The sequence below is a fragment of the Melanaphis sacchari genome, unplaced genomic scaffold, assembly GCF_002803265.2.
Source record: "Melanaphis sacchari strain LSU unplaced genomic scaffold, SCAv2.0 Contig1_pilon_pilon, whole genome shotgun sequence".
Taxonomy (NCBI): domain Eukaryota; kingdom Metazoa; phylum Arthropoda; class Insecta; order Hemiptera; family Aphididae; genus Melanaphis; species Melanaphis sacchari.
Window position 1 is genome coordinate 5,475,765 of NW_020270976.1, and position 27,594 is coordinate 5,503,358.

At 23.1% G+C, this 27,594-nt stretch overlaps 1 protein-coding gene across 1 annotated transcript in view; it reads right to left on the bottom strand.

The window, feature by feature from the left end:
- Positions 1-289: 289 nt before the first annotated feature.
- The window catches only part of LOC112593202 (neurotrimin-like), a 177,344-nt gene continuing 150,039 nt past the window's right edge, over positions 290-27,594 (bottom strand). The window contains exons 7-10 of the mRNA XM_025337546.1: positions 26,067-26,219; positions 23,784-23,831; positions 4,169-4,246; positions 290-673 (exon numbers count right to left, since the gene is read on the bottom strand). Of these exons, the coding sequence (XP_025193331.1) occupies positions 543-673; positions 4,169-4,246; positions 23,784-23,831; positions 26,067-26,219 (410 nt within the window). The 3' untranslated portion in view covers positions 290-542. The remainder of the gene's footprint in view (positions 674-4,168; positions 4,247-23,783; positions 23,832-26,066; positions 26,220-27,594) is intronic.

Genomic DNA, 27,594 nt, shown 5'->3' on the forward strand with positions numbered 1-27,594 from the left:
AAACTTTATGGTTTTTACAATATTTTTTATCATATTTTAATTTGTTTAAGTTATTGCTCAGTATATAAGTATTTAAAATTTAGACGAGCTGATTAGTCGACCTAAAATTATGAAATTTTACCATTCAAAACAATTACAATTTAAGAAATTATAACGATAAATATTTACTTTTTTTAAATGTTGATTTACAGCGAATTAGGTAATGTGATATTTTTGTATATATAAAAAAAAAAATATTTTCTGAAATGTTAATACTTTTCGAAATAATAAGTATATACTGTCAAAATAATCACCCTGTATATAAACTTATTCATTATAATCTATTCATAATACATGGTATTACATAGTTAAATTCAAGTGTATAGTAATCGATACATTATTTCAAGAAACCGGACTAGAAAAATAAAATCAAACCTCAAAAAAAGACCAAAAATATTTCAGACTTAACAACATATAATATTATCTATGTGTATAAGTAAATTATTATTATTATTATTATAAATTGTAAGTTCATTGGACAGTGTACATGTTGTGTTTTGGAATCACTCGTGTACGTACACAAACGTGATTGCGCATACAATTGCAGTGTATAGAGCTAGGTCGTGAGTTTGCGATCCGGAATCGTATTCTTCAAATTCGCCATCATCGTCGTAATGTGTCTGCAATTCGTTATCTGCAAAATGAGATGAATTACGTGAGTTTTATGACAATTGGATAATAATAATATTGTTAAAATTATAGACTAGTTAGTAGTTCCACAAAAAATGCTTTAATGAATTTTTGAGGGCTACGTAAAAATTTTAAGGTATTTAAAATTTGGGTTGCATAGTTATTATTATAATTTTAAATATTATACTTAAATAAGTACTTTCTAATAAACTATATCTAAGACTTTATCAGATATCCATACTATTATGAGAGCCAAATAAAATAAAAATATTTTAACTATTATCAGTTGAGTCTGCGACCCTATGCTCGTTACATAAACGAAAAATAACTAGCACAAATAGTTTTTTTAAATAATTTCCCTCATGTTATTTAACGTAGGTACGCGTTGTTGATAGTACATAGAATACATCTCTCAACACTATCCAGTTCTTGGAATTGACCGGAATTACGTAACTTAGAGTATTGCATCCCGATTGAAAAAAGTAAATTTTAGCGTGCCTTTCATTTTAGTTCTATGAATGAAATTATTTAATTTTTAAAAACTTCATCAAGTAAATACAATTTTGATGCACTATTATTTATAAACTTTGAGAGATACTTCTAACATGATTCTAGCTGCAAACGTATAAAATAAATAGCCATGGTTAATAAAAGGTAGATATTCTGGTTATGATATAGATGGTCGTAAAAGAGAAAAAATGTACAACATAAAATTTGAATCAGTGTGGAATATAATAATATAATAATAACTAATAATTTATTTATTTAATTTTTTTTTTTTTTTACTATTTTAATAAGATAATTATTTTATATTATTTATTGATATGAATATTGAATGATAACATTGTATAATATAAAATACTATAAAATATATTATTTATAATATGATTTTCATGATTCGATGACGAGGTTAACCCCTATTTTCCTCTTTTGAGCACGCCACTGCCTCTAAGTGAATTTGACTTTTTACACTGCCATACACTATGATCTCTAGATAGAATAGAATTTGCCAAGACTTCCTTTTTTTTTTTGATACAATGAATGGAGGATTAAAAACTAACCTCTCCCACTGAAATAAAGTACTTGTTACTTATTAGAAGTAATATTTACCAGCGGCTCACTGGCGAAGCACATGTATAAGTTGTGAATGAAAACTTCTAAATGATAGATATAGGTGACTACATTAACTTCTATAATATTAATGGGCAATTACTCCACCTACATGTAAACATGCCATCTGTTACTAACCATTAGTTTTACTAATTGACTAATGTTAGCTAAGATCGTAAAAATTATAAATAAAGAACAATAACTGTAATTTATTAGGTTATAAAATCATAACTAATAGCAGTAAAATGTTATTATTACAATAAATTAACAATTTGATATAATACCAAATAATATTAAATAAATAAATTAAAACATTTTTAAAATTTTTTTTTTCATAAGAATCTAATTTTAAATACAATTAGTTGAATAAAAATTGTTATAAGATAATAAATATTTTTATTAATCTAAAATATGTTACGAGAGTCGACTCGTTCATGATTTAAAATATTAACTCCAATCTCCGATATAAAACGTAAAGATATTATAATACTTACAACATTATAATGTATTTAACATATCATTCTCCATTATATAAATTAGGAATGATACCATTAAAGACCCATTTCAAGATTAAAAAGGATTAAGAAGTGCAGTGCTTATGTTTTTTCAGACCCAAGATAATTCATTGTTCTGTGTTTTGTTTGTTCTAAATGTCATAGGTGACTTGAATTTTATTGTTTGGTTAATAATTATCATAAAGGAGTTATCAGAATTCTATGCGTTTGAGTGGTCATTATTATCACATGGCTTTAAAGTCTGAAAAGTTAAAACTTGTTTACATTTAAACATAATTATTTTATATGACACGCGGATTCTACAAAAGTGTAGTAAATTTTATGTCTTATAGTCAAAATAACACTATCTACATTTTGGTACCTATTTGAATATGCATTTAGTTTTTAAACTATTTATAGTTATGATGTACAATTTTAATTTAAAATCATAAATCTTTGATGAGAATATGATATTTTATAAATTTAGTTTATCAACAATGAATTTTAAGTTAAATTCGATTTAATATAAGTGGTGTATCAAGGAGATATGACAATTTTAGATTAAAACTACATTTGAATGTGTTAGATCATTGTGATACACCGTATATATAAAAAAAAATACAAGTTTAAAAAAAGTTTAAGAATTATTAAATAATAATTAATTTGTGTAAATTAAAGTAATAAACTGTTTGTAGCTTTTGAATCACGATAAATACTCTTTGTTTTTGGCGTGAAAAATAATTTACATTTTCTTGTAGAAATTAGCTGATTGTAATACTTATTCAATTATTATATTTAGTTAATTTCACCTTTTTGTATAGGCATTTAATTAAGTAGATTGATAAAAAATTGTTCTTGTTTTATCTTATATTTTATCGGGATATAATAAATCATAATTTTAAAACGTTCATATAATATCTTACATCATAATGTATTTTATGCATAGAGTAGTAATGCAATTTATTAAAAGCGTCAATTATTTATAATAACACAAATCTGAAATGGTAAACGTACACATTATATCCAACAGTAATTATTACAGAGAACATGAAACTGATACAAATTAATGAAATATTGTTTGACTCAAACAATGATTATAATTATATTATATAACAGTGTATAATGAATATTATATATATATTTAAACAACGTAATAAGTAATACACAAATATGAAATAAAACTTGCTTTCTTCAAATACGGTAAACGATAATAGCTTGTTTTAAAAGAAAACTTTACCCGAGGAATCTACTAAAAGTTTTAGTGAAAAATATAAACTGCCTCATTTTTATGTTGTACGAAAAATGTGTGCTCCGGGCGAATCAAAAATTATAAACATGAAGTAAAAAAAAAAAAAAAAATATAAAAATCTTTCGGTTTAGGTTATTACCGTTATTACAACTGAACCTTTTTTTTTTTTTTTGAAGTCTTCGTTTTTTATATTGCAAATTATATTCTAGTTTTCTCTCGACGACTCAGTGTGTTTGACACACAGAACTGAAGTACGAGTTAAAAGTCATGTTTGTTTGTTTTTTATTATTATTAATATTATTTAAAGTTAAAGAAACAAAATAAGTGAAAAAATATTATGATGTTGTTATTATTTTATTTTTTATTTTTACTTAAAACGAAAAAATGAATCTGTGTTAACTTCTCGATGTACCTAAGCATTTTAAATTGGTTGTGTACAGTCTGACGCACTCGTACAATAATCCAATCAGAGTGAAACCTCCCCTAGACGGTAAACGTTTTGCTTAACTTTTTCGCATTGTAATATTGGTGCATTATACTTTTTTTTTTGCCCACTCTTTACCCTATTGAACGCATAGGATGAATACGAAAATCATGGGAGGTGAAATGTAATTTTATAGGTTCGATACAAACGGTTATGACGTACTTTCGTCCTTCGATAAGAACGCCGAGTCTCTAATATCATTCGATTGCACTCGTATTCTGGTCCGGTTACGGTTTTTGTCTAAAAAAGAATAAAACAAATAATAATATTAATATAAATAAGCAAAACAATACTATTATCACATAAATTGGACGTGCCAATTTAAAAACACAATGCTTTGTAGGCCCGCATTAATATATATATATACCTATTTTTTATTTGTCTGCAGTGTATCGATAATCGATAAAAATAAAACTTTGATGATTTATCATAATATTATTACAATGATTTTTTTTCAAATCGCATTATAAATGGTGACTGCGAACTGATGTAGTATTTCAGATATAATTTACAAGACTAAACCGTCTTTTGATTATTTTTATTGCCATCTCATAACATATTTCATATTTTTATTTCTATTAAACGGATTTCTTCTATTGGTTAGCTTGTTAAAGTGAGTGGTTTTTAGGTTTTTCAAAAAAAAAAAAAAAAATTAATAATGTAAAATAATCCTAGGGATCTAAATTATATAGCAGGTATTATAATAGTAGCATTATACCATATTATAAGTGCAGTTAATTGGTATTAACAATTCTAGATAGTATACACTATATTACGAGTACCTATAATATAATGCAACATTGTTGTGTTTTATCGATCTTCATTATTTAAACGTTTGTGATGTGTAATTCTTGATTTGGGATTAAATCTCAATCGTGCGTACAGTTTGATCGTAAATGTGCGTAGCCTGTTTGTAAATTTTGATGGTTGAAATTTAAAATCCTCAAGGAAAATGATAAATTATTTTTTTATTTTTATTACTAAAATATATTATAATACAATATTATGTCATGTTTGACAAAGATTTATTTTTAAACTGTTTAGTAGGTACCCACATTCCATGTAAGTGCTTTTGATTATATATTTAAAATAATGATGATAATATTTTAATGAAAAATAATAAGAAATGCCTTAAACTTAGACGGTATCTAAACTGTGTAGGTATCTGATTATATAATGATTTATAGTAGAAATGGATTTTAAATTAGCTTTTATTAAGTGTAATAAGTATCTAATGATATCTAAATATGTTGTAAAATCACTACATTACAGTTTACTAATGCAATAGTTTATTTAATGAAATTCAATTAATAACTGTAAACAATAATAATATCAATAAAACAAATAGATCCACCTACTTTTAAAATACAATAAAAAAATGTGATATGCATAGATTGATTGCTTAATACATAATGTTTGATTCATATAAAACTATAATATGGATTATAGTTCTTATTAATAAAATATAAAATTGTTTTCATAATACAAACATAATAATATTATAGTATTATTATTACACTTAAGTATATCTAAATTGTATATGATGTTTAGTATACAAAATATTATTAATGTGCATGCTTGTAAAAAGTATAATTTTTTTAAATCGTATAAATAGTATGCGTTCAATATATTTAAATTAAACATTATTAAGTACATAATGTTCATTTTAAATTTAAAATGTAGAATATTATAATTTTATTATTTATACATTTTCGAAAATTTATACAAATATAGTTATTTATATCGGGTATAATAAATTCAGTACTACGAAATTGATCAATATTATATATTATAATTTAAAATGTTTACAGATTATAATAAAGCATATTAAATTTGATTGTTGCTATTTGAATGTCTTACAATTTTATTTGTGACAAAGTTAAAAACAGTAAATTAAAATACTAACAAATATTTTATTAGGTTTCTTTAGAAATATAATATTCTATAAATTAATGTGTTTACAATTATATAAAAATTTAATAATACCAGACCTAATTAAAACTTGTTGAAACAAATTCACAACTTTAGGAATACGTATAAAATTTTATTTAACAATAAACTCTATATTCAAACAATATGAAATTATTTTTGAAATTTTAATAATAATATAATATAACAATTGAAACAAATAGGTTATAATACAAATACTAATATTGTTTATTTTTAAATAAATTGTTTGTATGCTTAGTCGTAAACACGAATAGTAAAACTGCCAGTACTTAATAACTCATGAAATATAGTTTTAATAAACATATTAATCCAACAAGGATGATTCTGTAAAGTAATATGTTTTTTTTTTTTTTTTAGGAATAAATTGTTAACATTTTAAGTTTTAACATATTGAGAACGTCCAGGTACATTAATATTTTACATTTTAGCTTTTGAGTTTTTACCATGCAACAAATATAATAAAATAAATGAGAATAAAAAAAGAACGATACCACATCATTACGTATGATCACTGAAAGGTGGTTAAAAAAAACCAAAATTTATATTGACTTAGAATGATTATTATACCCATTTAAAATAGAAAAAAATTTAAAAAAAGATGGGTAAGTGGCTACCGTTCTGATGTATATTAGGAGTTGAGTGGGTTATTATTATAGATGTGTTAAATTTGAATTTAATAATATATCAATGTATTCGAAAAATAATTATTCTTAGCAGAAACGGTCCATCAGCCTAATCACCAAGTGATATGTTTATTTAATATAACTACAAAAATAATTTATTTTACATTTAGCGTTATTGAAGGTTGATGTATTTTTTTTCTAGAAATATTGTATTTATTATATTATTATTACAATAATATATATTTAAACCATATTATATTAAATTTTATAATTCATAATTTAATCACATTATTCTATAAATACCGTAAAACAGTAAAAATGAATTCAAAGTATTTGTATATAGATAATATTTTAAAATTAACTAAAAATGTTCTTACATATAGTAAAATTCATAAATTATGTAAAACACATAAAAAATTAAGTTCTTAAATTATAACAAGATAATTAACATATCGTTATTTATCGTTTAAATAAGTAATTTTATCCAAATTGGAACTTAAAATATCTAAATTACAATTGTCTAGCTATATACATTTTTTTAGATTTTATGATTTCAGTATAAACTACTAATGAAGAATCTTGTATACAATTTTCAAAATTAGATTCAGAAAAAAAGTTTGCAATTAATTGCGATTTTTACGAAATTCGTCAAAATTTGAAGTTCAAATGTATATAAAAAAATTGTGCAAATGTTTTCAACATAAGAATATATTTTGTGGGATCTTTACTTAAATTTTCAATCTCTTAAACTCAGTTAATAATTTTTTATCAAAAACTAAAGAAAAAAACTAAAAAAAAAATTGAAATTTTTTTAAGTCTATTAAAACAGTTTCAAGTATCTACGGTTATTCGTTTTTGAGTTACATAAAAAATAAAACCGATTTTTTCAAAAACTGTATTTGTGTAAAAATTTCTGTTTTTTCTTTGATTTGTTGTTTTTTTCTCGATTATTAAAATAAATATTGGGAATTTTTAAATTTGACCTCCTTAAAGTACAAACTTAGATTCAATTTGATATCCATAATTACTCCCATTTTTTTAAAATCGAAGTAATTTATTGATAATTTGCAGTGTATTCACCCACAAAAAAATAAAAATAAAATAAAAAAACATATAATTTTAAAATTGATACATTTATCGCTCCGCTCAGAATCTAAAAATTATATTTATCTTAACGAACAAAATATAAATAGTTATAATAAGAGTATTAACAGTAATTATTTCCCTATAAAGAATTAATACATTTTATATTTTACATACATTTACTTAGAAATATAATATTTAAACTACCCTGACAACATCAAACATGTTTAGGGGAGATTTAATTTTTCCGAATTTTACCGATATTTCTTAAAAGTTTCTTAGTCTCATTTATATAATATACTATTAAAATTTCCTTAAAAATGGAGTAACACTGATACATATAAAATATACGTTGATTTTTTTGATTTTTTTGGACTAAAATCTCGCATGCTTTATAGATTTTTCATTAAATAAAATCATGGTATTTAATGATTCAATACTACATAATAAAATTTTAAATAATTAATTTTAGGTATTATAAAGCTTTTGTAAATTAAAAAAGAGTCTATAATCATTATTTAATATTCATTATGGTTTTATCTTATATTTTAATACAAGAAAGGTTTTTACTTTAATAATACGTTTTATTGTATAAACAACAGTTTAATGAATAGCTTCTGAAAAAAAATATATATATATAGAAAAAAGTCAAATATACACAATTACTCGTTAATATATTTTTTCAGTAATTGTGTCACACTTACTTACTCTATTATATAGTCAATAATATATTTATTTAACATTTAAAATAATTTAAATTTAGTATAACCATAATGTAATTAATCGTTCACTACAGGTTGTTAAAAATTGATAATGATCTATGTTTATTAATTTGACTGTTGTATTATATACAAAGTTATTTATCTTATAAATTAATTTTATTAAAAAAAAAAAAATAAAAAAATAATTATAATAATAATTAATTGTAAAAATTAAACTAAATTATTAAATACAAATATTTGACGCATACATGAGTATCAGTATATCATGATATTTTAAACCATTATTCATTTAATATTTAAATATATTTTTTAATCAAAAATTGCCATTCTAAAATAATTTTAGATAATACGTGTTAAGTAGAAATTTTGCTTATGAGCATATTAATAACATAGCTAATATAACTAAGCTCTATACTAGAATAGCATCAATTAAATTAATAAATAAACCATAAAAAAATCGACATCGGTTAATGATAGAGATACAAATGATATAGACTCTGGCACAGATAAAACGTCCTGGTAAGGTTCACCAATATAGATTAAACGTTTCCGTTTTACCGGATTCACGCCAAGAGCAAAGTCCATTAACTAGGGGATTACTTCACAATATACATCTAATAACCGTAATGCCACCTTAGTTGAAAATGATTTAAACAGCTCCTCGTTTGGATGAATATGGATATAGAGAAACAAGTAATCAAAAACCTATCTAAACCTATATCAATTATAAAATACAATAAAATAATTTCCTCATTTAACGAAAGAAAATTAAAAAAATCACTTACCTTACCAGTCGAACTTGTATGTAAGCGTTTAACAAACGTCTTAAAACTTACTACCTAGTAACTAATATCAATTATAAATCCTTCATAACCACTTCTGGCGAACTCAACTAAAGGACCCAAAAGAAATTACCTAGTCGCCTAAAGACAAATTTTACAAACCAAAACTAATAACAACTAACTACAAGTAGCTATTAATAGATTAATTAGATAACTTCATTATGTGAAACGTAAATGTAAATATTAAGTATTAATTTATATGATATAGGAAACATCGTTTTTAATATTAAAATTTAATTTTAGTGGTAACTATGTTTCACAGAAATATTTTTATTTTTTTTTTGAAAAATACATTTCAAATAAAACTAAAAACAACAACAAATATTATTTAAATATAAAATGTATGACTGATAAATATCATAATAGATTGAATAGATATAGTTTTCATTTGTTGGTAAGCAATATTATCATAAGATGACGAATTTTATTCTCAAAGTACAACTCTGTAGAAGTGTATGAAGTATACAGTATACGTAACGAAATTATGCACACGTCATACGTATAATTTTATTACAGCCGAACAACATGCTTGGAATGGTTTTGATAATTTTAACATTTTGCGAAACTCCAGCCGTTTAAAAATGCTATTGCTCAAAATATTTAAAGTTAATTTATCCAAACACATGATTTCTTGAGTAGGTATGGGGTAATGTAAAGCAAATTATCTATAAATGTTTATTTTATACAATATTTTTATATACTGCGCATATATACATTTACCAAAGTATAAAAAATAAAATAAAATATTATTCTGTCATAAAATAAAAATTTAATTTATCAAATTTAATGGTTGATTAAAAATCGAGATTTTTAATACTACCTACTTATAATAACTACTAATTACAATTAAATTGATAAAACACAGTATTGGACTCAAATTGAAATTAGTTAATTGATTTTTGAGAAATAGATGCACATAAGATTATTAGTGGAATAAGAAATGTTAATTATATTTAACTTTCCGTTCGGTTGGAATATATTATAGTATCAAAAAATACCATAGTTGATGGTAGCTAATATTGTAGGTAGTCGATGTATAGTTAATTAAAATTAGTTTTGTGTAAAAAAGTTAGTTCTAATAATTAAACACTATTATAAATTTATATTTTGAAGAAAGAGCTTTCACGTAATTATGCCATTTAAGACGAATAAGTTATTACTAATTTTAATATATTATTTCATCTTGGCGTTTAATACAATTTTCATACATTTTGTTTCGAAACTTTAATATATGACATAACATTTTGAATCTGGTCGAATCATTCAATTATATATTTATGATTAATATACATTATACAGCTATATAGATCCATTCATACAATGTTGATGAAAGTGCCATATTGCACTAAAAAACTGAATGTCACTATGCTTCGAAAACTTTTAAGGTTAATTTATTCATTAAAGACATAAAGACTTAGGCATAATAGATTATATTATAATAGGTTCATATTTCTAATATTATGTTTTATTAAAATTATATATTTATACGATAACGTTTTAAAGTTTTCAATATTTTAAAAATCATTAAGTGAATACTCTTCTAACTATTTGAAATAATTCAATCGATACATTTTTAAATTCTGAGTAGAGTAATGAATATATTTATCTTAAATTTTTTATTTTGCATATTATGTACTATGTATACACGATAAGTAGTTGGAAAAATGCTTCAACTTTAATCTTTGAGAGTAATTTTGGATAGAAAATTGTACCTAGTTTTTACTAAAGAGTGGTTAAAATAAAGAATTCTCAGTGTTTTTTAAAATAACTTCAAAAAATAAAACAGGAATTTTTATTCAAATTCAGTTTTTGATAAAATTGTTAAACAAAAAAATAATTTATATAATGATGAATTCTTCGGAAAAAAATAAAAACAAAAGCATGCATTGAGTTTACCTAAATCAGTTGAATGTATAATGTATATGAACTATATTTAAATAAAATTATGTACCTATTATAATTTTACAATATTATTTTGTTAAGTATAATATATAATATTTTAAGAACTAACATTAATTTAGATCTTGTTAGACCTACATATTATGTTCACGACTTTATAATGAATCACAAAAAACGACAATTAAATATACACTAATGCACTATGATATATGGAGTGATTCATTTAATGTAAAACACTCATAGTTTTTTTTTATTAATTTTTCATCATTGAAATTTTTCAGGTCTTTTACTCTTTTTAATGACAAAATATATTTTTAATTTAATATTTCAAAAGAGAATATAATTTGAAGTATTTTGATTTATTAAAATAACATTTCGAACAACTAGATTATTAATGCAGTATTCAAAGTTAGACGAGCGGTATAATTAACCAACATTTTCCAGAATATCTTTTACTATACCATTTCACTCAGCTCATTAACATTTTAAACACTAATAACTCATAAACTAGTTTTCTAAAATTTGATTTTTATGTATCGAAATGTCCAAAAAAGGTTGTACATTGATGTTAGGAATTAATAATTCACGTTGCATTAAAAAAAGTTAAAAAATTAAAATATGATGACGAGAAAAATATTTTGTATTTTAACTACTTAAATTTATATTAAAAAATATTTTTAAAAATGTTAGAAGCTTATGAAGTAATAAGTTTCTTACATTAAATGGGTCATTTCATGTAAGTATACCTACATATTATTTATTATAATTTAAAATTTACCGATCTGTGATTTTAAAGTTTTGGCGTGCATCATCTTTGAATATGTCAATAACAGTTACGTAACATTAAGACGTACACTCCGATATTCTAATTAATCACATAATAATTAGGCTTTAGACTTGCTCCACAAATCGATATTGTATTTTATCTTTATTTTTTTTCACGAAGTTATCATAATACAGGCAAATTAACCATGATAAAATTGAATTTCACGCTTAGTGTTTAAGTACACGTAACATATATTAAGTATATTAATATTAAATATAGGTGCATGATATGCTTAATATAATACGTATGGATACTATGCACTTGCGGAATTTTGCTCTGTTCAACCCATTAATGTGGATTACATCGATATAAAGATTTGGTATTATAATGCTATTGTAAATGTATATAAAAAAATTGGTTAACATTTATTTGGCTAAATTACGTATATAATAATATGATGATTTGTATCTTTTTATCATTGAAACAATATTAATATATTATACATAATAAATATAGTTTCCGTATAAAAGCTCAAAACAGTCATCTACACCACCAAGACATCGTTTTTGTTCGCCGCTCAGACATAAACGCCGCCGCGTAGGGTAATTTTTACAATTACATACCACATACACACACACGCTCGCGCGCACGCACGCACATAACACGTATGTCATAATGTATTATATAGGTACGCATGTACATACTATTATATGATAATAAAATGAAAAAACAGATCAACAATGAATTAAAAAAAAAAAAAAAAAACCCCGACTTTTTCAACTATTATAATAAAAGCAACATTAACAGCAATTGACGCAATGCGAAATGTACAAATAACAAACGGCGTCGTCAATCAATCAACACGACGACAAATCGCGCCTCTATACGAATTATATTATGAGGAGGGACGCAATGACGACCACAACGGCACTGGTACACGTGCGTACAAATATCACGTGCCATTGACGATTGTATACACATATTATAAGTGTACGATGTAATATATTGTGTGTGTATACTAATATGATATTTTCCATTTATTTTATTATTCCAAAATGTGTGTGTGTGTGTGTGTGTGAGGATTGGTGGCAGCGAACGAGAGACATGAAAAAAAAAAATGATAATAATAATAATAATAATAATAATAATAATAATAATAAAAAACTTATGGAAAGAAAAGCAATAAATTATGATTTCCTGTGTGACTTGTGTGTGTATGTGTGTCTTTTAACCACTCTGCGCCCCTTCTCTATAACGACAGCCCCTGTACACTTCCGGCCACGGTCGACAATAATAATAGTTTGGCTCCGTTCAATTCGGTACATGTTAAACGCGCGTACCGTATCATTTTAGGTCAGACGTATGTCGCCGACCGTATTTGCGTTCTTATTATTTATCGTTTTCCAACCGACCGACACCATTTCACGCCCCTCTACCGCTTCCCACAGCCAAAACCACCCCCGCAGCCGTCCATCGGCGACGGACGCCACTGTAGAATTTCGTATATTTAGGTACATTATATAATTTTATATACATCTATCGGATCCCGATCTATAGGCAAAGTTTGATTTGCACGCGACAAGGGCGAAAACATACGCTCCACTACCCATTTACCACTTTAATCTACGTAAATACAGGTACATGGAAAATATTATTATATACTTAACGGACGTCGTGATCAAACCGGAATGGGTTGGAACGGGTGACTTGTGTACACATTGTGAACAACGATGATATACGTATATAATAATACAGCCATACAGGTGACGAATAACCCACGTTGTGCATGTATTTATTTATTTGGTGATATACGTGCTAAAACCCAATAACAATATTTAAAATAATGATACTAAAGTAAAGTGGTATTAAAAAAAAAAAAAAATAAAAGAAAGTGCTCAATAAGAAAAAGTGATGAGCTTACAATTTGTAATGGAAATCAAATTAATAAATTAATTAAATAGTTTCTGAAGATAATATATTATCGTGATTAGCGAAAATGAAGAAATCTGCGTCAAATAAGTTAATGTCACGCATTATTCCTAAGATTAGTGGATTGGTAGGATAATTATTTTATTCATCTTAGTATAATGCGCAGAATAAAAAGATACGTATCAGTACATCGAGTGACTTTATATTCGAACTAGGAAAGAACGTTTTCCAAACATTAAAATAAAGGTATCTTATTGCTATCTTTTCTCTTCAAGAGATTCAGATTTAAAGAAAGAAGTAATGGACTAGGAAGAATGAGATTGTTTAGAAATATCGTATTACTACATAAAAAACGCAAAAAATAATTATTATGTAGATATATACGCAACATATTATAAGTAGAATATTAAACTGAATAATAGCTTTAATAAACGCAGTTTTCGACGTGGTTGATGCTTAACGACGGTACGATATTTTAAATTAAACTCATACCTGTTCATTCTCTTTATTATTGAAAAAAATAAAAAATAAAATATAGCATATAATATTGTAAAAATATTATAAAAATCTTTGTTGAATTGTAATATGTTTAATTTTTTAAATCTAGTAATCTAATTTCATAAAATCATAACCATTGAATGATATATGATAAAAAGACGCTTAAAATTTTAAATTTATATAACTAAGTTAAGTTTGATAAGGAAAACTTAGTATAGAAAAAAATAAGTTTTGAGTAAAGGATTCTTGTGCACTTCATAAGCTAGTATGAAATAATGTGTACGCTTTCATACATCAAAATTGTTCAATGTTCAATAAATTGAGTGGTTAAATAAACATATTATTAAACAATTAAATAAAATAACAATTTTTTTTTTATTTTTTTTTCAAGTTATTTCTCTTTTATGGTTTCATATTTTTATTGAAAACATAATCTGTAATAAAAGCAATACACCTTTAATTATGTTTTATTCATATTAAGAAATCTGGAGATCGAAAATGCAAAATATTTAATCCAAACACATAATTTAACTTTAAATAAATTGACGATGTTCTAAGCCTCAATAACTAGCAAATATTAAAAAAAAAAATAAAAAAAATAATACTGTATTCGCTGTACTATTTTATAACTATTTTATGTTTACTTAACATATCTGTTGCCTATAGCAATCAATTGAAAAAGATATTAGTTAACATTGTTTAGATTACATTACGTTGTTTCATACGCTAAGATGACCCGTTATAGTTTCCTGTTTTTGTTGAACAGCACTGTATGCCTGTATAACTGGAGCTCACTAATTGTTTGCTTACTTATTTTTGATTGTATTAAATAATAAGACAATGCAATGGTTAATAGAATCAATGGTTGTTTAAAAAGTTTTTACAAATGTTAAGATGAAAGAGAAAAGTAGGTTTAACTTTTAACGGTTATCAGACAATTTAGTACCTACGCATTATCTTTATAAATGTATAAGTCTAAATAATATGTTGTTTTTATATTTAAGTTTTACATAATAATGTAGATAATAGTGTGCATAATAATAAATAAGAATATTTGTCAAACAAGAATTCTTTGATGTATTGGAATACCTATATAAAATGTATCGTAAAAAGTTTTCAAGATACAAATTAAGAACTCCTATGGGAAACTCTGCTTCTTGTGGGGGAAATCAACGTTAACTTGTTGTATATTATTTACCTGATATTAATTGTAACGTTGACTTACTTATTATGCTGTAAATGCTATTGAATTTTAAATTAAGTAAGGTTATAAACTCAATGCTTTACCTATTAAATTATGCATTTGTTGGTGAAATATTATCTAACAATTATTATATTAGGTGCACCTATAACAGAATATGTTGTATTTGGTATCTCCGGTGTACTAAACATATACAAAATAAGTTCTGCTACTCAAACAAGACGCATAATAACTGTTTACTGTTTATATTATAATAAATTATGTGCAATACAAAATACACTAATATAATATATTATAATGATTTCTTAAATTAGTTATGGATATCTTTATGGACACAATTAAATAAAATAGTCGTTATGTTTTATATTATTAAAGGTATTTGTAAATACACATATATACATATATATTTGTATATAAATATATGTACTTTGAATATAATAAAAATCCCGATGATAAGTTAAAAAGAATAATTTAACGATTTATATATAACTGTATTTATTATTTATTATTTTATATCTATAAAAAAAATACATAATAATGTCATCGAGTAAACAATGTATTTTTAAATGAACACACTTGAAAAATATATATTTTCTTCTTGTACTGTCTCAATTATATAATATGTATAGAGAATGTAAATATACATTTTACAAGCATACCTTTCTACTGTAAACATATCAAAGATTTTAAAATGAAATTAAGATCACTGTTAAGTTTTTTTTGAATTCTAGATTTTTTTTTTAGGTTATTTAAATTTTTATGATTGACAGAATAAAAAGAAAAAAACGTTCGTTACGAATATTATAAACTATTGATTTTGAAACTTATACGTTATATTTTTTTAACACAATTATTTAAAAACTTGAAAATCAGAAATAAAGTAACTGTTGATAAGTCTACATTATATTAAGAAATAAAAACAATTTTTATATTATTTTTATAGATGCGTTTGTTTTTATTTTTCAATAAATTGGTTTCAAGTCTAAAATTTTTGTTTGTATTGGCTTGTAGTAAAAATTATTATTATATTGTGTCGGTTGTTGTATATTTTAATGATGAACCTAAGTTAGCCAAGATATTTTTGATTGGTTATAGCTTATCCGGTATGCCTAAAGAAAAATGTTGATATCATTTATACATTTAATAATCTTCATAATTTATGCAATAGAACCTACAACTTTATTATTTTAAATGTTAATTAACTATTTTATAATGTATAAGAAATAATAATGTTAACTTCAATTTAATAAAATAATTAAAGTATGAATTCTGTAAAACATAAGTACTTAAACATCATTTATGTATAAATATGTCATAATAATGAACTCTAACATACCTATATATTTTAATGAATATTTAATAATACAACTAAATATCAGCAAAAGTCCGAAGTATATAAATTGTAACATGACATAACTGCAATATATGATAATTTAACATTTCATTTAAAGTATTATGTTTATTTTATAGGTACTTTACATAGTTACATATTATTATTCCTTTAAATTTTAAATTTTTATCTATCAGTTTAATTAAAATATTCATTTTAAACTACATGTTTAAATTTACGATTAAAGTAAAATTTTTATAATAATTTACAAGTTACCTATGTATGTTAGAAGGATTTGAATACATTTTTATTACAATTGATAGAAATCTATATACATATAAATATATAATATTTTCGATATCAAATATTGTAAAAATATAAATTTGATTATTAAAAATATGTTTGATAAAATATATTTATTTGTTCATATATAAAAAAAAACATTTTATTTAGATCTTTATTGGAATAGTTAGAAATCAAAAGTACTTCAAATCGATCATTAAAAAGTTGTAAATATTTTACTAAAAATTTACATAAACATACATAAATATGAATTTTATTTAAATTAATTTTGCTTTTAATGTAAACTTAAGTTCTTATTTTTATTATTTATATTATAATTGCCGATATGTTTAAAAGATTTTATTTTAAGATAATTTTTTTTTCAAAACAATGAAGAGACTTCTTATAACGGACTATGTCTTTTGAATAGTAAAATTAGTAATGAATTAAATTACCATTTTAATTGGGCAGTGAAGTAAATTAAATAAAAATATAATTTATCATGATATTTAGAATATATTAAATAATATAAGAATTTCAAAAGTAAAAGACATCAACATTTTAGATACGCGTATCTGATATTTTGACTGTCTGTAAGATTTTATTTGATATATATAATTTGATGGTTTTTATGAGAAATATTTTTTTGTCAATTTTTATGTTTGTCAAAGCATAATGATTAATAAATGTATTTGGTGAAAATTGAGATAAAAGTATTCCAAAATAAATAGGAATGTTCAAGTACCTATTTAAAATGAATCTAAATAAAAAAAAAATTCTTATTTTAATATTTAGTTTTTTTTTTTGTTGGTAAATAAATTATTTAATGGAAATGAGTTCTAACAAATTAATATTTATTTGTCTAATATTTACTTTCAAAGTTAAATTGTAAGCTTTCTTATTTATTTTTTTATTTAATTTTAATTTTACATTACATTACATTAATAGTAAGTTATACTAAAAAATATAATATTATAATGTATGGAGTGATTCGAGTTGAGTAAATAAGTATTTTGTATCAAATTAAAAATAAAATAAATAAAAATAAATAACCAATATTTTAAAATTTAAATTTAAAAGTAAAAATTGTTTATTTGTTTTAAGATAAAATAGCACATTAGATATATATTTATAAAGAACGAAGTTAATTGTTATAACTGTACATAGACCTTTTAGATTATTTATAATATTCATTTTTCATAATTCTAAGAATATAAAAGCATATCTGAAGAAAAATATTACATGATTAAATTTTAATAAATATATCATTGATTTATTATATAAAAAGTTTAAACTAGATCAATTGATGTGCATTATGCTATAAAGTTGTTTTTAATAGGTACTAGAAGTAACGCCTGAGTATATAATTGTTTTAATTCTTTAAAAGTTACTAAAAAGTTCTTAAAAAAATTAAGTTTTGTTTACAGTAATTTGGTTTAAATTAATTAAATATCTTTATATTTTGTTTTATGTAAATAAAATGTTTATAAACTTTATAAATACATCTAATTAAGAACATCAACGTATTTTCATAGAAACGAATATTAAATTATTTTTTGCTTTATATTTTACCATCAATTGTCAGAAAAAATGAGTTACCATAGTTCAGTCATGTTATAATAAAATATTAAATAAAACGAATAAGTGTCATTTTAACAAATAAATGAAATATAAAATAAATGTGAGAGCAATAATGATATACATAATAACACGCTTATACAATAATTACTTATTGTAATATTCACGTTATGCAAGATTAAAGTGAATATTAGTCAAGTTTTAGGATTTTGAAAGTTACTTTTTTACATTTTTTAAAATGTCAAGTTACCTATTTAAAACTTTATTTGATTATAAATTATAACTATAAATTGTAAATTTTAAATTGTAATAATAGCCTATAAATATTATAATTTTTATTATTTTCGATTCTGTAGAATATCTTACGCAGCTTTTTTAAAATAAATATTTATAATACGGTTTTTTTTTTTAAATTTGAGTACTTAGAATATAACACGTTACTGATTAAAATATTGTGTTATTAAAAAATATGTATCAACACGATATAACTAAAAATGTGTCAGCACAATATTAATAAATTACTATCGTATATTTTCTAACATTGATTTTTCTTTTTTTTTTATACATATATTATAAATAGTAGGTATATTAATTTAATAAGCTAATGTCGTTTTCTAGTTTATTTTTTACACTTAAGTATTCAATATATGATAATAGTTTATCATTTAGAATTTAATTAATTATTTTATCAACTAGGCTGTTTAAATATTAAGATTAGGATTACGTTTTGGGTACGTATGGTATGGCATACGTGGAATAAGATTACTCTATGAAGCTTCATGAGTCATTATCAATTTCGCTTACATAGCAGATTATCATATTCAAGAAGCAATAGTTTAATGTACCTATAATCTAAATATAGTATTGAGTATATACTTACACAAGCTAGATAACTTAACTAATAAATATAATAATATATTTTGAGTAAGTTATACATATTAAATAATACATTTTCGTGTATGGAATAATGATAAAATAAAAAATGTTCCTATGTCCTATATTAAGTTTATTAAGTTTGAAAATAAAAATTTAATTTTAATTAAAAATAAAATGTTATAAAATAGGACCTACAAAGTCCATAAAAATAAAATACAAGACTAATGCATTGTTCAGCGATAATTAAATAATTAATAAATAGAAGTAATCTATAGTACTATAATATAGTAACTGGTATTTAATTTAGTTAATTACCGTTATTAGTTTTATATTTTATTCATAAAAATTAATAAAATAAAATGTTACTAAATTGTAGAATACAAAAAAATTATATGAACTTAGGCTATTATTCATAAAAATGTATATAATTTGTAGACTATTAATAATTCATAGATATGAAAAATATATTCGATTATAGTATAGACATTTTAAACAAAATAAGTACATTTTTTTTGTTTGCATAGTTTTATATAGATATAATCATTAAAATTCAACAAAACAAAATTATTCCAAAAGATACGCATAATTTGTTGTTTGTATGTATTACTGAATAAAAAGCAACTGGCAATGTTGAGGGATAGTAGGTGTAAAAGTTAAAAAACGGTATTTATTAAAATTAAAAAAAAAAAAAAAAAATGATAGTAATGTACAGAGTTGTGGTACATTAAACGTATTTTAGACTTCTCATTTTGCTAAACTACTAGGTTTAGCGACCCGTGAGAATTAAGTGAAAATTAAAAACGTGTTTTTTATACATCTAAGCAACAAATAAGATAAATAATTCAATGAGTCCTTCGATAATTCACGTAACATGGATTTACAGGATAATTCACCAAGCAGGTCAACCTTATTGTTTTTATTTAGCGATAAATTCATTCAAATATTGAAAGTTTAAAAAAAAATTAAAGATCATATTTTTAAAAGTGTGAATTTCTGTTTTTTTTTAAATAAGAACTCCTTTTTACAGTAAATAATTTGGTTTATATACCGGATTCAAAATTTAACTTCGTAGTTTACCTATTATCAGAATATTTAAACTGAGGGTAATAATTAAAATTTCAAAACTATAGTTGATTTGTTCATTAATTGTACGAAAGTATAAAATAAATGTAATGTTGGAATTATTATTTATTATAGGTACATGGATCATTTTTAAAATTTTAAAATATTGATATATTAATATCAATTACTAAAACTTCCAAATCATTCAAGTCTAAATATTTTTTGAACACATCATATTATCATGTATCTATTACCTTTAGATTTTTGATTTAAAAAGTAAAATAAGTAAAATTTAATTTTGATTTTAGTACGATAACATTATCAAAAAAGAATATCCACCAAATAATTGAAAAGGGAGATTCTTATTTAAAAAACAGAAGATTGTACTACACATGATACTCCTCAAGTAGTATAAAAATATCTCAGGTATTTATATTATAATCTTAAGGTATATTTAAAAATTCTAAAAATCAGTTTTTGAATAACTGCATTATTGAAGAAAAAAGAAGGTATGCATGCTTGGCGAATCATTCTGTATACTCTATCGCTTCCACAATTTACCTATATATACGGAATGTGTTCGAAACCCCCATTAGAGATCGTGTTAGAAACGATCGAAACCGCTGAAATGTTTTATTCAACTGCCACCGCACCCTCCCGGTACTGTGAAAACCGTACACCAGTCATATTCTACACTAAATCGCTTTATTTTGGACGTGTGCGGCCAAAACAATAGAGGCCATCAATATATCTGCTCCTTTGCTGTTACCTTCATTTCTTTCTCCTTGTATAAGTAGATATATCGTTAGTATATCGTAGGTATTCTTACATATATATTTATTCGTTGATTGTGTATAAATAATTTACAACCACGCTGCGGTGATTCGATAGGATCCAAGATGATATATTATATTTATATAAAATAACGAAACGCAATGATAACGACTACGAGGACAATCGTGGATGACGGTAAAAACCAGCAGAGAAATCCCGTAGGAAGTCGATATTTTTGAAATGCGGTTAAGGGTTCGAATAGAGGACCGCGTTTGTGATGTAAAATTAAAAATAAATTAATGAAAAACGTGTACCTATCAATATCAAACACGGTTTTACGTTTGTTTTTCAAACAGGTCGCATCAACGAGTGTTTTTTTTATGATCGTAGACAATTTGAGATAACTTGTACATAAATATATCATATTCGTTTTAAAGGCTACTTGAAAGTTCATCTTTTAAAAGAAAAAAATCTATATTTTCAATGTGGTAACTCATGTGAAATTATTTGTATTCTGTTCATCATAAACAATACTGCGTACAGATTAATGGTAGATGAGATCTTTTTAAAGACAAATATTTCATTGTCATAAAATACATAAATTATTATCATATATTTATTTTATTTTCTTATTGCTATAGTGTATTTTTATTGTTTTTTTATTAAACACAAAGTTTTTTTAATAACTATATTTTGATTGGATGTTTATACTTATTAATTACTGCATTAATTCACCTTATTATTTGTAATATGACGATAGTTGAATTAATTTTAAATTTGTTTTCATTATTTGTATTTTGTATTGTATTATGTTCAATTATTAACGAATGAACGATTTAATATTCCATGTAAGTTATTATATAAAATTAAGTATACGAGGCCGATTAATTCGCGTGTTTATATTGTATAATATTATAAATTATTATAGTGTATAATTTTATTTCGAACTTTAAAGCGTGTAGACCTTTTTTTGAAAAAGAAATTTGATGAAATTAATTATGAAAATGAAATTAATTTAGTCAAACAATTATAATAGGTACGAAAAATTGTAATAATTAGTTGGTAATAATATTTTATTTAACCGAGTTGTATATAACAATATTATAATTAATAGGGTAAATATATGAAAAATGCGGAAGTACGATAAAAAAAAAAAAAATGTGCACGTATAATTTATTCATACCAATTGATATAAATAAAAGTTAAAAGTGTTTCATAACTTTTTTTATGCAAAAAAAGATTAATTTTCCAAATTTCCTGCGATACATTTTACATAGTATATGAGTGTTTATTATCAAACAATATAATATACGGACATATTATATTTTTATAACTTCTTACCATTGTTTACCCATCTCATAGTTATCCTAGTTGTTTTTTGCAACAGGAGCATCGTTATGACATATTTTTCGTACTATGTTTCAACAACGATAATTATATAAAAACAATTGTTACTATATAGTATACATTATGCTCGTATATCTTAAAGTGCTTCTACACGGTGAATGTAATTGTGAAAATAAAACAAGAAATATAACAATTTAAGACTCTTGAATTATTCTTCTTCACTGTCTAAGCCATGATTTAAAGGGTGTATCCAAACCAGAGAATTTGTTTACTTTTTATTTTTAACGAATATTATCTATATTATATGTATGTATAATGAAATAAAATACACACGTATGCTCATAAGTTAAGTTCATTATATTTTTTAACTGTATGCTGATTCATTCCATATTTGTAGTATTTAAAATATTTTAATACAGTATCCAATTATTTAGTCCATTTATATTTTAAATTAGCTTAACAAATACAATATGCGTCGTTTCAATAAAAATTATTCACATACAATACCTATATTTTACATAAAATAATAGTTTATTTTGTATCTATTAAACTTCTTAAGATATATTGAGACATTTATTTAGCATGTTTACCGCTAATTTTTTCTTTATTTAAAATCAAATTACAAATACTATAGTTTTTAATAAATTAATTATTAAATGATAAAAGTAAGGTGAGCATGTTTTGTGAATTACCCAATACATTAAGAGAAGTTGAATCTGATATCTTAAACATATGATTTGTGTTTTTTTTTTCAATGTTCACGAAGAAAATATTAATGGGTCTTTTATGTCTTATTGTTTTGCTTCTCAAAAACATAATATAAACGGTGTTTTTTATTTTTTTTTGTCGAGATGTGCATTAAAAAAATATATTTTACTTGTAATCGTTATTGTTATATCAGTAACGCTTTAAATAAAACCATGAATACACGTATTTCACATCAATATCGAGTAACTGCTGCACTCGTATTATAGTATAGTATTTGTTTTATAGTAAATAAAAAGTTGTTACTTACATCTGTGCTTGGGTCGCGTAGTGCTGTGTGCGCCGTTATTAGCCACTTCTATATTTTATAAAACAAAAAACATTTTTAGTTAAAAACATTGTTAAGAATGTCTACTAATTTAAAATTATAAAAAATAATAGATTTTTTCAAACAAAACTGGTACTGATTCTATAATTTTATAGTAATACCGTTTTCATTGTAAATAGAAAAGATAATAAAAACTATTTTATGAAATAAATTCAATTTACTGATGCGTGTGTCATTCGTGCAATTTTACTGGGTTATGCATATTATTATATAGTGTATATAACCTTGTAAACTTGTTTATTACTATTGGTTTATACATCGAAGTGCCATATTATAACTACTGCAAAAGGGTTAATTGAAACGAGTTGAGTAGAATTCCATGTACTTTAAAAAAAAATCAATCAACACCAAGTCAGTAGATTCTAGTAAATTTGCTAAGAGTTTTGATTTAATATTAAATGGTTTATTTTCTTCGTTTGAATAAAACTCAGATTTAGTGCCAAAGGTTTTAAGTCGTTTTTTCTAAACTGTTTTGGAGGTCAGTTTTTAGTTTTTGATATTCGAGTTATTATAATGTTTATAACTGCTTATTTAAAATTGTTTTTATTATTATTTGTAATACCTTTTTCACAATACTTTCTATGCATTATACAGGGAAATTTACTGATTATGCTCATTGCTCATTCAATTTTTTCCTTGAATTTATTCAAATTCGAATTATTTTTAAATATTTACATTTTTATATAATTTAAATAGTATTCTGTAACAATATTAACTTTTCTAATTATAACACCTATATTTTTCTACCCCATTTTCATCATTGACCCATCAATATTGATACATTAAATCAAGAAAACTCAAAAATATTCATTTAGATTTCGATTTAGATAAATCAACATTTTCAAAAATATTATCTGATTATTGATTTTTAAGAAATAAGCGCGTGATTTCAATTTGAAAAAAGTAAATATATCATCAAAAGATACTCATTCGTGCAGCAATTCTTGTATGAAACTTGAGAATCTATTTGAAAATATGACCATTAAAAGTATATTTTAACATTTTTAAATTAACATTTGGAATCGTAGATATTAATACCGTTACGAAATAAAATAAATTAAGATTTAATTCTATGAAATTAAAATATATATTTAATAAAATATAATTATGATTTTAAAATTTGGTTTTGATCTTGATTATTAATGTTTTATATAGACAAAATAGAAATATAGTTTAACATATGTTTGGAAATTCAACTTTAAAATTTAAATTCAAAAAACTAATTATGTTTTATATCGAAGGTTAGCTTACTATTTTCGAAAATCCTATTATCATTATAACTTCCATCAGTATAATATTAACATTATAACTGTTATGAATAGTCAAATAAAATGCAAATTTCAAATGAGCGATTAACAATGTTAACGCGATTAAAACCTATAATCATGGTATAACAATATTAAAACAAATGATAAATCATAATGAATTCGATTGAACACACGCGATGTCTAATTCAACGGTAAAAATAAAATCTAATATACTGATAATAATAATATTAAATAATCGTATTGGTAAATAAACATTTCTGATTTATTTTATAATAATTATTTTGAATCATAATGTTTGAACTTCCATTTTTATTAATTATTAATGCATGTACAGTTTTTATATTAAATTATAATTAACTAGTTTTTTTTTTTTTAATATAGTTTTTAATTACTATGGGTTGAACGCATTAAAATGCCTTTTTAAACAAATTTTGACGCTTTGTAATGAATAGGCATTCTAAGAATAAAACATGCATCAAACGCGCGGTTCATTGATTTTTTTCCATTAAACCTTATTTATTTTTATCGACTTTAACTAAAAATTCAAACAGACGATTTATGTATACAATATTATAATTTATAATAATTATGTATAGAATGGAATGTCAGAATTTCTTACCAAACATGTTTTATTTTTATGTAAAATTAATATTCTATTTTATATATTTATATGAACTTATTTTATTTGTACTTGGTCATTTAAGATATTGCACTGTAAAATATACTCAATGAATCTTTAATGATTTTGTATATGAAATATTTCTGTTGTTAACCTACACAGTTTATTTAATTTTATTATTACTTCTTTGTTTTTATATGTTTTCGAATGTATAGAGAAATAAATAAGTTTAAATATACGGTACGTTTTATTTAACTTTAATATGCTTCGTAAAAAAATTATATTAAATAATAATTGCATTTAAAAACATACACTTACGGTATACTTTTATTGTGCCATCTGTGTCTCCGAGAGCGTTTCTTGACAAACATTTGTACGTGCCATAATCTTCGGCAGTAATAGACTTAATTGTGAGTTTCATTCGCGTTTTATATTGTTCAGTGACAAACTCTTCCGGTTCATATTTTTCTCCTGGAAATTAAATTACAAATTTTATAAATAAGACTTTTCCGTATAAAATTATTACAAACAATATGGGTTGCAATATTATAACGACTCGATGTTTGTAAAGTCTAATGTATTATTATTAAAATGAGACGCAGAAACAATTTTAGAATGAAGAATCTAATATTTGATATGAATTTTTTATTTTTAAAATCACTTTTCATTTTAAATTACGAATTGTATACATATTACAATAATTAATAAAAAAATGAAAATATACGAATTTATGTTTGAATAAAAACTGGCATACAACGTATGTCATAAAAAGTTGTACGGATATCCATATTTTCAAAAATAGATACAAAGTAATAATTATATTTAATTATTTAAGAAATATTTTTTAAATATTCAACAGTTTGTCTTAATTTTAAATGTTAAGTTTATTCAAACATAAAAATATGTATACAATTAAACATTGTAATATATAATTGGATGTTAGTAATATATTACTAAAATATCGTTATAATTTGAAAATTTGTTGACGAATCGGAATATTACAATTTTATTTGTATAATATATATAGTAAACATTTATTAAGTGCACCAGCTTTCTAAATGAAGTATATCATCTTTATACTAGTGTTGTTGATTTGACTTTATAAACAGAATAAATTACTTACTAAATTAACATATTATTTGTTTGGAATAAAATAAGACAAGATGTACCTATGTTATGATGATTAATGTAATATATGACGTACTAATATTTTCATTCTTGTACAATTTTAATTAAAATCTTACAGTCTGAAACTCTACAAATATGATCACTTGGAAATGTGTAAGAGTATCTACATTATGTTATTAAAATATTGAAATATTAAATTATGTAAAATATATTCATTAAAATGTATTAGATTAAGTTGTAAATAGATTATTTATAAATTATAAGGAATATATAACATAGAATGGTTTCAATCAAAGACGTAAAAATAATATATTCGCCTAAATTTCAACATTTCAATAATAAGAATTCTACCAATGATATTACAGGTAATATGTGTTTTATGATAAATAATAAATTGAATGTTAAAAATACGATAAATCTGCTCAGCAAACGTTCACACACACATTTATTTATATATTTTTATAAAAAGGTAAACATGTTACAGAGATTGTTTTTTGACAATAATTATTTTTACATATCTCTGTAGAGGATATAGTATTATTATACTTATATAAGTTTGATAACCGATTAGGATGAGCAACAATAAATTATCGTAGGTGGAATTTAGTTAAAATCGAACTTGATCTTTAAATAATAAAATAAGTGCCATTTAGATGATATATATTTATTTAGTTTTTTTTTCGCATACCCCAACAACGTGATCATAAACTAAACAAAA